The sequence below is a fragment of the Macrobrachium rosenbergii genome, chromosome 22 (assembly GCF_040412425.1).
Source record: "Macrobrachium rosenbergii isolate ZJJX-2024 chromosome 22, ASM4041242v1, whole genome shotgun sequence".
In the NCBI taxonomy this organism is placed as follows: domain Eukaryota; kingdom Metazoa; phylum Arthropoda; class Malacostraca; order Decapoda; family Palaemonidae; genus Macrobrachium; species Macrobrachium rosenbergii.
Window position 1 is genome coordinate 14,734,550 of NC_089762.1, and position 12,549 is coordinate 14,747,098.

A 12,549-nucleotide genomic window follows, 5' to 3' on the forward strand; every position below is an offset into this window, starting at 1 on the left:
CATATTACTTTCATTTTTACCAAACACAGATGCATTTGATAAGTTTGATAAGTAAATTGATAATATATATATGTATACATTTATATACATATATATATATATATATATATATATATATATATACATACATATATATATATATATATATATATATATATATATATATACATACATAGGCACTGTTCACAGCAATATACATTTTTATCAAGACTTTGAATCAGTCTATACTTATTTTTCTCTTCAGGCAAGCTTCTCAGGAATAAGAAAAGATTATTCAAGATTCATTCTATTTACTTTTTGTAGTCGACGGACCGTTTTCCCATCTCTCAGCAGTGTATTCAGGAGTGGTATTGGTGTGACCTATGTAGGAATTGCTGAGGGCTTGACATGTCCCTGAGGTACATTTAAATTTGTGTGCCACACTGGTTGACTCCTACATCTCTCTATGGGGAACCGTGCTAGTTCGCATTACAAGGATGCTGACTAGGCTCAGGCAGCAGTAGGCACGTAAGGAAATACTCTTGTCAGGATTCATAGATATCATACCGCTGGCAATTATCTTCTTCATGGCCTTGACCTCATCCTTGAAATGGCTGTGATATGAAGCCTTGTAATACAATGAAATGTTTCTCAGTGAGATAGGTGTCGTCACTACATAAACAACCATGACCGTAAACCGACACTAGAAGAATTATTAGAAAGCACAGAGATCGAGCATAGAGAAGCCCTGTCCCACAGACTGCAAACAGCAGAAGCTGCGAGTATAAATCAACAATGGCCAGTGTTAAATATACATAAGAATACAGACTTCATCTCTTCTTCAAGGGAACCACAGGACATCCATGAGAATCTAGAGGGAGACATGTGTGACAGAACACCCTGGACACGACTACTGACAACAAAGTAAATCAAGCTATCACCCAGAGATGGGAATCACGTCCTTTGGTCATGCCTTCTACTGCAAACCACGGCATAAGAATACCCACGTTGCCGCGCAGACCACCAGTGAAAGAATGAGACCCACTGACCAATAGAAATTCAGCACCCCAATGACATCATGTTTAAAATTCAGAAGCCTGCATGCAATAGTGAAAAACTTGCATGTTAACTTGTAATCCAGTCCTGAAGACACCGCTGAGAGGTGGGGAAATGTTCGTTGACTAGAAAAATAAATGGAAAGAATCTTGAATAATTTTTCCTTATTCCTGAGAAGCTTGCCTGAAGAGAAAAAGAAGTATAGCCTGATTCAAAACCTTGAAAAAAGATAGTATCAGCGAACAATGCCAGTAACTTGAATATAAGTTGCATAAGAGAGAAAATATGCCCAAATAGCAATATATATATATATATATATATATATATATATATATATATATATATATATATATATATATAGATATATATATAAAATCTCATATAAGCAAATTCTGACCTAAGATCTTGAGCCAGCTGTTTATCATAGTAGGGGATGCTATAAAATAAAATATGTCTAAAACATTTCATACAATTACTGTAATCTTGTGAAAGTCTTTGCATTATAATGCAGGCTACTGCTTTTTCTCTGTTATAATTTGAAAATGTTTTGCAAATGAAAAAAAGTTACTTGAAAAGTCATCAGAAATAGGGAAGCTGAGATGCAATTGTAGCTATTATTACAACTTATAATTGGCGAATGATTCCAGTGGGCTCAACATTTCATATCTGGTAACATAACAACTGCAACAAATGTTTTCACCCTTATTTTTAGCCAAGTTTTTGAGTTTTATCAACCATTATGACCAGGATATTCTTCAAACTAAAATTATGTATGAAATTAAAGTATGTTATATTAATAGCTCTCGAAAATGAGAAAATATTAAAGAATTCATCTACTTTTGAAACTGCACCTAAGAATGGTGATAGAGGGTCATAATTTATACTTTGACAGCACACTCCCATTTAAGAAAAATTATCTCAATCTTTTGTTTTAATTTAGCCTGCTGAGGCTATCTGCACCAACAACGAGCTTTTTTGGAATGTCTGTACTCGAAACTTATAGCTCTGGAGTGCTACAACCCACCTCATGATCCTGGGAGTTTCAATCTTGTATGCTAGTGGCTTGTGGTCTGTAACACAAAATCTGGTACTTGTAGTGCAAGTGCATTTCCTAAGGCCACTTCATTCCATCAAATGCCTTTTGTTTAAGTTCCTTCCAGTCCACCTTGTTTGGTTGTCTCTTTTTCACTATGTCAGTTAAAGGTGCTGCAAGAATTGTGTAGGTGCCCTGTAGTTGCCCACAGACTTCCCATAGTAGCCTGTCAAACCTAGAAGTGATCTCACTCACATTTAGGTCCTTGGTAGTGTTATGTTCTGGATTTTTGTCAGCTCTGCTTCCTTCATGGATTGCTTCCTGTACTGCTGGTTAAGATGTCTCTCCATTCCTCACCCAGGATTACTTGGGACTCATCGTCTTCCTCCTAGATGATGGTCGCACTCTCTCATCTCTCTTCTTCAGTGACAGTTGCTGGTGTTTCATTAGCTTCCCTTTCGTGTTAGTAAATAAGGGTGTAGCAGATCATGATGTTCACTTGAAGAGTCTTCAGTTCTCTGTCAACATCAAACCTGTAATACATGCTATTAACCATTTTGTTGACTTCATAAAGCCCTTTCCCCTTCAACATCAGCTTGTTTGCTTTGTTGGTAATAACACTAAAACCCTCTGTCCCACATTAAACCAATGGTCTTTGGTCATTTTGTAGTGATGCTTCTAGAGTTCCTGCGCCACATAGTGACTCTCAGGCTAATCGACCAAGTCTCTCCCAGGTAAGAGGAACAACTTGAAGGTAAATGTGAGCAAAAATACCAAATTAAAAAGAAATTTGTATTTTCCCTAACATACGAACGTACACTTTCATACATGGAGTAATCCGCGCTTGCCTAGCTTTGGCTGTTCTTGAGTAGTCTCTGAAAAAAAAATTGTAACGCTCTTGCTACCCCAGCCATTGTATGAGACAGCCCATACACAGCTCCACTCAACCTCCTAGAAAGAGTGAGAAATCAAAACTACGTGGGGTGGTATGAGGAGGGTAACTTTACTTGTATGAAATCGTACGTTCGTATGTTAGGAAAAACACAAATTTCTTTTTAATTTGGTATTTGTTCCAACACGTATATGAACCTACGCTTCCATATGTGGAGCCTCACCTCAAGGTGGGAAGACAATCTCTCAGGTAAACATGTAGGGGCATTACCTTTCGATACACCCAAAGGCATGCAGAGGTGTAAGCTCATGTACCAGCTGACAATGCCTTCCTCTCCCAACGGAGCTCCCATAAGGCTCTACGTCATTATATGACCTGTTGTGCAGCCAATACTGGACCCGAGGTAGAAAGAGGTGAATGTTGTTTGCCTCTTCCAGACCCTGGCCCAGAGGACATGACCTACCAAGCAGTTCTTCTTAAACACCACCAATGATCCTATTCCTCTGATGCTGTGAGCCCTGACTCTGGCTGGGTCTGCCTCTTTGCTACTGTCTAAACAGTATGCCCTCCCAATTACCTTTCTCGGCCAGAAGGAGAAAGTGTTCCTTGATATCTCCCTCTTCTCCCAACCTTTACTTGAGAACAGTCTGTGACAGACTGGTCTGTGGGGGGCTGTACATATACGGTAGGCTCTCAGAGCTCCGACTGGGCATAGCGCCATTTCTTCCTGTTTGCTTACTACAAAGTCCTTTAGTGTAGGAACAAAAAACCATTGAACCTTGGGTCATGTGTGGAGGGGTTCTGGATCTTCATCACAAACTTTGGGAGGAAAGTAAAGCCCATTGATGTCCATCCAAGGGTGTGGGTCACGTTGTATGAAGTGGCATGAAGTTTGCCAACTCTCTTTGTTGACGCCAGTGTCAACAAGAAAACTGCTTTCAGGGTCAAGCCCCGGTCTGAAGCCCTTCTGAGCAGTTCATAGGGCACTTTCCTCAGGGAAGCTAGGACCCTGGTGATGCTCCATTCTGCGGGTTGCAATTCTTGAGGAGAGAAACTCTTATTGAAGTTTCAAATCATGTCCGACAACTCCCAAGACGTTGACAGGCATATGCCTCTAGTATTGAATACATGGGTGAGGGAGGACCCATAGCCTTTAATTGCTGACATGGAAAGGTGCTCCTCCTGACGTAGGAAAAGGAGGAATTCCACCAAATCCTTCAAAGCTGTTTTGAGGGGATGAAAACCCCTCTCACTGCACCAATGAAGGAAGACCTTCCATTTTCCCTGGTACAGACTGAGAGAAGAGAGTCTGAGGGGATGGGCAATGACTGCAGCAACTTCTCCTGAAAAACCTTTCTTTCTAAGAAGTTGCTGGTAGCCTCCATTCGTGAAGCCGGAGGGAGGCCACCACCTGATGCAACCAGCCTTTGTGCTCTTGCTTCAGCAGGGTGGGGGTGGAGGGAAGCTGCCTTGGTATGTCCACCAGCAGGTGGAGGTCTGCGTAATGCTTAGGGCCACTTTGGAGCTACGAGCGTCATCCTCAGACCTTGGGACATGAACAACCTCTTGATGACCTTCTGAAGTTAGCTGAACAGAGGGAAGGTGTATACGTCCACGTTGTCCCATGAGTGCTAGAAGGTGTCTTGCAGGATGGCTCTTTCATCAGGTACCAGAGAACAATACAGGGGCATCTTGTTCCTCGCTGTCGCAAACAGTTCCAATGTGGGTCCCACCCACAACTTGAGCAACCTGTCTGCTACACCCATTCCGTTCTCACTATCTGATCTGCCCTGCTTAGTCGGTCCACCACAATGTTCTTTTTCCCAGAAATATACCTGACTGTCAGCATCAGTCCCTTGGTGTCTGACCATTCGTGTATTTCTACAGCTAAGCCATTCAGGTCATGGGACATCGTGCCTCCTTGCTTGTTTATGTATGTGACCACTGAGGTGTTGTAGCTCATGACAACTGTGGTCTTCCCTTGGAGGAGATCTTGGAAGTGTTGGAGTGACAGCCAGACTGCTCGCATCTCCAAGATGTTGACGTTTTATTGACATTGCTGCTCCTCCCACTTCCCTGAAACGCACATGCCTTTCAGATGGATGTGCCTTTCAGATGGGTACCCCAGACCCTTCAGGATGTGTCCGAGTACACCAGCATCCCGGGGACAGGCGGCTTAACTGTACTACTTGCAGATGGTTTTCTGGGTTCCTCGACCACTGCAGGTCCTCCAGATTCTTCCTTGTCATGCTTATCAGCCCCATGTCAGACTGTGTGTGGCATCTTTCTTTCTCTTTCATACAGGCAGTCCCCAGTTATCAGCGGGGTTCCGTTCCTGACAGAGTGACGATAGCCGAAAATCGCCGACAACCGAAAATCGGCAATAATAGTGCTGATCCTTGGTTATCGATGCCAGTATCCAGTTATCGGCGCCGATAACCAGGGACCAGCGCTGCCGATAACCAGAGATCGGTGCTGATAACCGGGAATCGGTGTCGAAAATCCGATTATCATCGCCGCTAGATAAGTGCCACCTAAAACTGAGGCCGCCGATAACCGGGGGCTGCCTGTACTCTATTGCAGAGAAAGAATATGGGTCCTGCCTCTGGATACCAATTTTTCTAAGGACATCAGGTGGCCAATCAGGACTTGCCACTTCTTCCTTGATTGTGGAGGGTTGGACAGGAAGGGGTCTGATATTTTTAGGAACTTGGCTAACCTCTCTTGTGAAGGGTAGGCCTTTGCTCTCATTCTGTCTATTATCATGCCCAGGTATCTGACCCTGTGTGTCAGAACTAGGTCTGACTTTGTGGGGTTAATCAAAATTCCCAGGTACCTGCACAACTGCAGAACTGCGTCCCTGTCTCTCACGGCTTGTTCTGCTGGGGGTGCTAGAATAAGCCAGTCATCCGGGTACCTCCATAGTCGGATGCCTCTCCTGTGGGACCATTCCGACACCATTTGAAAAACCCAGGTGAATACTTGGGGGCCTCTTGTGAGGCCAAAGCAGAGGGCCCTGAATTGGTAAGTGACTTTCTTGGAGACAAACCACAGGAACTTCCTGAAGGAGGGGTGTATCCGGATGTGGAGATATGAGTTTTGAAGGTCCAACGAGACCATGAAGTTCCCTTCCCTGCTCACTGCCAAGATCAACTGGGCCATCTCCATTTTGAAGTCTGCTGCATGAAGCTGTTCAGGGTCTGATGTGGGGGTGGAAGGGTCCAAAACTCATCTAGTGCCTCCTCTCTTCCCAATCCTGTTACACTTCCCAGGACAGAGGGGCTGGGTGGCCCAGAGGGACTGCCTTCCTTCCTCTCCTGGTTTCCCCTGAGGGGTTGGGTGGCCCTTTTGCCAAAATCAGGGGGGGAAATGACTGTCACGAAACAAGTGGGGCCTACTCTGGGCATCCATGCCAACTGACCACCCTCTTGGAGTCAACCTGAGAGAGGCTGCAGAAAGGGAGTGCTTCACCATCCTCTCTCTTCTCAGTCACTGCTTAGTTTAGCACCTCCGTAGGGAAGTACGCAGACACATCCATGAGGGGGGCCAACATAGGCTGAGATGTGCCTCTGAGCCAATGACAAAAGGGCATTCCTCCCCTTGAGGATGACATTAGCCCAAGCGTGAGCCACATGCTTTGCTATGTAAGATAGGGCCTTCCCCACTGGAGCCATGTACTCCTTCATGGACTGCCATTTTTCAGGTAGTACGCCCTCCTCCATGTCTTTCATCCATGACCCTTGGCACCTGTAGAGCCAAGAGATGGCCTTCAGTGCCCTTCCTAACATCACCTCCTGGTTCATCATCTCCCCACTGGTGAATCTGGAGTCAATTTGACAAAGACTATCTAGTGGGACATTGCCTCAAAGCCGGCAGACCGCCGCATTCACATTCCTCAGAAGGGAGCCAGCCTCTTCTGGACACATAGTACTTGGCTTGGCAGGGAAAAGGCGGAGAAAGTAATTTCTGGGACCTGGCAGAGGTTAGGGAGCCTTCTTCCCCTGCTACTAGGCTATCCAACTTCATAATGCTTACTACCAGTGGGGACCAAGGAAGTTGGATAGTTTGTTTGGTCTCTGGGATGCTATCCGACATATGTTCCATGTTGATGCTGGGGTAGTCTTCAGATGTTGCATTCCCTGGTTCTGGTAGATTCAACATCCTTCAGACCTTGAGGATGAAGCCTGAAAAACTAATCTCCTCATCTGGAAGATCCAGGAGGGAGGACTCCATGCCTTCTTTTGAATATGTGGCACCTACCGTAGTAGATGGTCCCAATATCTCCCAGTCTCCATCCCACTGCGTTGGATGATTGTCCGGTACCAGCCATCATGGGGAAGCTGAGTCATATTTGACACCTTGCCAACTGTCCTGTCCTGGTGACTGATGTCTGGAATGATAATGAGAAGCATGGAACCCTGCCCATGTGGCCATCCTTGGAGTAGAGCCATTCCCAGGACCTATCTACCAAACCAGAGGGGCGATGTTTCCCTGATTTTCAGTCGGTTCGCTGTCTCGATGATCGGTGTCAGGAGCAGTGTTGGGAGGGGTGCTGCTCCACTCCGCCCTGCTCCGCTCTGTCCTGCTCCTGCCTCGAGGAGGTATACCTTTGTGACCTGCTTCTGAAATGAGATTGGGAACTCCCCCTGGGTGAGTACTGGACCCCTTCAATGGTACCAGTGTTCCCGCCCAATCTGGCAGAATAGTGGGACCTGCTCCTCCTCGAGCAGCTCCTTTGCAGTGAAGAGCTATGTCTGCTGGATGGTAGTCCCAGACGGTGTCTATCCTGATGCACTGGAGAAGGTTTGGAAGAGTGGTTTGACTCTGTAGAGAGGGATCTCCGTCTCGCTCAGCAGTGTGAGCGGCAGTCCTGTTCTTCTACTCTCTGTCAACCAGTCGGTTGGGAAGGCCTATAGGGTGACTCCGGTCTGTTCCTCTTTCCCATGCTCCCACTCGGCTCCCTGACGCCATCGCGCTGCCAGCCCAGAACTCTTCCTTGAGGACCTGCCAGAGAGCTTGCCAAACCCAGTCGGGTTCCTTCTTACTAGTAGGCAAAGAGAGAGGAAAAATATCCTTAGGCAAAGAGAGAGTAAAAATATCCTTATGAAGTCATATATGGCTCACCTCTTTCTTCATCTCAGAATTAAACTGGGTACCTCAGTTTCTGGCATTCACTTAGGGAATCCTACTCCGCTGAAAACTTCATGTAGCACCTATGATACCTGCTTGATTCCTATTTTAGGGCAACAGCTACTCTTTTGAGCTACTCTTCCTTCAATTCATCTTTCCTGGATGTTATCTGGCTGATAGAGCCCCTTGGTACAGTCCTCTGGTAAATGTTGCAGAACCTACAAAATCTGGTGACTTCTGCATCCTGACCAATGAAAAGTGCTTGGTATATAGTCAACAGTTTTCTTATCACTGACAATGTATCTCCGGCACCAGGATTTACCACACTGTTCAGCCACCTTGCCCATGAAAACATGGTATGATATGTCATAAATAACCTTAACTTACAAGTTCCTTCACCATTGGTCTTGCATTCTGTGTCAGATGGCTCTTACTCACTGCCTGGCTAAACTGTGCATTTTTCTTACCCTGATATTTTACTTTAACTGCATAGGAGGAGACGAAATGCTATTTACTGAAATCTACTCATTAAGACCTTGATTTTTATACGTATGACTTACTTCTTTTTCCAAAATTTCAGTTTCAGAAAAAACACCAACACACAGAAATTCCAACTTCTTGACATTCACCTATGATTTCATTACTGTTTGACTTCCATTGGCAAATTCAATATTTTCTATTTTTCTTCCATTTCAGACTATCATTTTCATTACAGACACTTACCAGGAAACCATTGTTCAGTGTTACTGTCAATATCACATTAGTAAACGTACTAACTGATATCACACCGCTGTGATAAAAAGAGATAGAAGGAGCTTGCTTCGATGAAAATTTCTTGGTGTTCCTATCTTCCAGGAGTCGGTCTAGGACAACGAGGGGCGGCTGAGCGACCAACCAGCAACACTGCGGACTTGGGAAAAGTAGCTGTGGGAGTGACCTTGCGATGGTCACACTCTCCCTTCACGACAGGTAATGCATTGGCAGTTGTTCTTGTTCTTGTAACTTAGTCCCAAAAATGTCATCATTATCTGGTGCCATTTTATTCTCATGGGTTGTGTCCTTGTATATTGTTTTTTAGATCAATTTCAGTTTTCTAGCATTCGAGTGATAAGAATTACACATTTGCTGAAAACCGGTATACTGTATGCATGTAATTTATTTTGAATTGATATCCTAACAGAATTCCACTAAAGTTATCACAAGAGTAAGGGCCTTTAGTTTTATTTTGTGTTCAATGAACCGAAATTCACTATCGGTTTTGGAACTGCAATATAAAATTTAAGCCAAAGGCCAAGCGCCGGGACATACGAGGTCATTCAGTGATGGAAATAATGTTGAAACAATTTTTAGGAAAGGTGAAAAGTAAAATGGAAGAAAATATAAACGGAGGTACAGTAAAAGAAATGAAAATGGTTGCAGCTAGGGGCCAAAAGGACACTGCAAAGAACCTTAAGTAATGCCTACAGTACACTGCGTGAAGTGTAGTATCGGCCTTGCACACTGCGTTCGTTTGTCTGGTTGGGCAGTTTGCGGGGAGGAAATTTAAATTGCCAATTGGATTTTCTCCATGTGGATTAAAACCTCTTGATAATGACTGAAAATACTGAGAACGTTTGTAGTGTTCTACTAAATTCGTTTCCTACTAAAACATTTCCTACAAAATAAATAAATAAATATATAAATATATTAAATATACATATACATTATATAGATATATTATAGATATTGTATATATGTATTACATATATTTTAATATAATATATATCTACATAAATTATATATATATATATATATATATATATATATATATATATATATATATATATATATATATATATATATATATATATATATATATATATATATATAATATATATATATTTAAATTTCTGGCTCACATGGGATCAGAACCCCAGTCTCACTCATATATATATATATATATATATATATATATATATATATATATATATATATATATATATGTGTGTGTGTGTGTGTGTGTGTGTGTGTGTGTGTGTGTGTGTGTGTGTGTTTGGATATCCTTCTCACGCTAAAGCCTGAGAGTCAGCCTGTAGAATATGAAGAAATACTGAACTCCGTTGCAGGATTTGAATCCGCATCCAGAGTACCAGAACTGGGTCAGGTCGGTTACCTGACCTCCTACTGTTACTACGGATGTGGTTTCGAATCTTGGTACTGACGTCAGAATTTCCTCATAGTCTTCAAGTTGGATCTGAGGTTGTGTAGTGACAAGCTTTTCCGAAAAAGTGTTATGAATTCGAGAAGTTAAGAGGTATTTATGGCTGTTACATTTCCTATAATGTCTTTCCTTACTATTTTGTTCCTGTCATTATCGTTTTTCTCTCTTTTAATTAAGACGTGGACTAGATTGTCAATCGACCTCCTAGTGTTGTGGTACAGTAAGGAAAAGACTGTTGGACACAAGAAGTAAAGAACCTGAAACTGCAATTCTTTGCCGAGTGTGTGGATTTTGAGATGATGCTACAAAGTGAGGCGTTAGTGAGACTAAGCGTATAGGTCATTAGTACAGACGAATAGAACATGCTGGTTTTTGGCTTGTATCTGAGTAAACTGGAAACGCTGGTTGGGTGAAGAAAGGGAGACACTTGTTTCTTGTACCCAAAACTATTTCACATGCTCGCCCGCAAGGAAGAGGAGAGAAACCCTGCAAGAAGTTTGAGATTGATGATCGCGTATTAATAATGTTTTGTTCGATAATGGTAAGGTAGTCAGTACAAGCAGAAAACGTTACACGGTAATGAATGCACCGAACGAATGGGACTAAGAACTCGACGTGAACATCAACTTCAATTACACTTGAGGAGAAGACAAAAAATTACCCTTTAGATGTGAAGAAAGTAAAGGATGGAGAAATTCACTGGCTGTAATTCTTTTATCTAAGCTATTACTTGCAAGTAAAGGTTATGAAAACAAGAGATACCGATATTCATACATTTCCCTTTGGGAAAATCCATCTAAGGAAGGAAAACCTTTAATGGACCGTGGCTATGTAATTTATACAAGAAATTTGGGAGACCATACACATAAATGTCCCACCCCCCACAAAAAAATTCTGTCTGTCTTATATTCTTGACCCCTTTCAATCATTTTGAAATATACCTACTCCATCCATCTCAGCTGTTTTACTTGAAAAGAATTACTGTACGTACGAAACCTTGTTTAAACCTTTAAGAAATTAGAAATTTTTAAGAAATCATTGGTTTGCGGAGTATAAATTTTCAAAGTTCAGTCTCTCCATAAAACTTCTAAAACAGACAAAATCAGAGGAGATAAAATCGGGCCGGTGACGAGGTTTCGTTGAATGAAAGCGTGCCATATACGTGAATAAAGAGAAATACTGAAAGCATTAAGAATGAACGAAGTGGATGCCAAGAATCTGTCTGAGAGCAAAACACATGTCAATAAGAATGATAATGAATACTGATATTTCTGTTGTCCCTTTCCTTTAGGAGCTCTCACATCCAGCGAGTGGGATGCTGGCGGAGGCAGACCAGAAGGCCTGAAACCTGATGGTTACCTTCTTCAGATATGGGATCACAAACACCTCATGCTCAAGCTCACGACTTCAGTCTCAGGCAAACATGATGTAAGTTTCTAAAGTGAATTACTAAACATCTGCTTCATGCAGTGTAAAACCTGTATTTATTTGTTAGTTTTGCATACAATAATCTATCGACTTCAGAATAACGCTTAAAGAAGAATACCAGGCGTCAGATGGCAGGAAGGAGTTAGCAGTGGTCACGGCAGAGGACACATACGAAAGTTCCATATGCAGATGAGGTAATGATGAAAAGAGATGGAGATGGCTTGGACATGTCCTTCCCAAAACCCCTGGGAGAATAGTATGGGCTGCTGTTGGCACCAAAAGAGTGGAAGACCCTGACCTATTTGTTTAAGAAATATGAGTGAGGCTGAAGATGAGTCGAGATTTGTGGATGACAGAGCACAAGAGACAAATGACAGAAACTCAAAGAGGCCCTTTGGGTTTATCCCAGTGATATCTCTGAAGCATTATTAAGTCCAATTTTAGAAAATAAGCGTCTGAAAAAATATATTAATCAAGGAAAGTAAAAACTCGATCCACCTATTTCAAAATACGTAAAATGTATAGACTTTAGGGAGGGTAGTTTAACTGGGCGTATTGGAAAGGTGTGAGCCCATCCAGATTGACAAACAAGATTAGTTCATGGAAAACCGACCTCAGACGCAAATGAGTTTACTGCTCCTCCCTCTTTTTTTCCTCTTATCAGAATGAAACTCTTCCTTCAAACCGGCTGCTGTATGTTTCTTACAATAAAGTAGCAGTTCACTCTGAGATCAGGATGGTATTCAAGTAATATTCGTTTTCTGATCACAGTTAGACTGGTTTTGTTTTTCATCTGGTTTGGTGATTACGTTTCTTACACGTCGACAAACC

The 12,549-nt window shown here is 42.5% G+C and overlaps 1 protein-coding gene across 1 annotated transcript in view; it reads left to right on the forward strand.

The window, feature by feature from the left end:
• The window catches only part of LOC136850588 (uncharacterized), a 219,940-nt gene that overhangs the window by 178,825 nt on the left and 28,566 nt on the right, over positions 1-12,549 (forward strand). The window contains exons 5-6 of the mRNA XM_067124233.1: positions 8,946-9,059; positions 11,582-11,718. Coding sequence (XP_066980334.1) covers positions 8,946-9,059; positions 11,582-11,718 — 251 coding nt within the window. The remainder of the gene's footprint in view (positions 1-8,945; positions 9,060-11,581; positions 11,719-12,549) is intronic.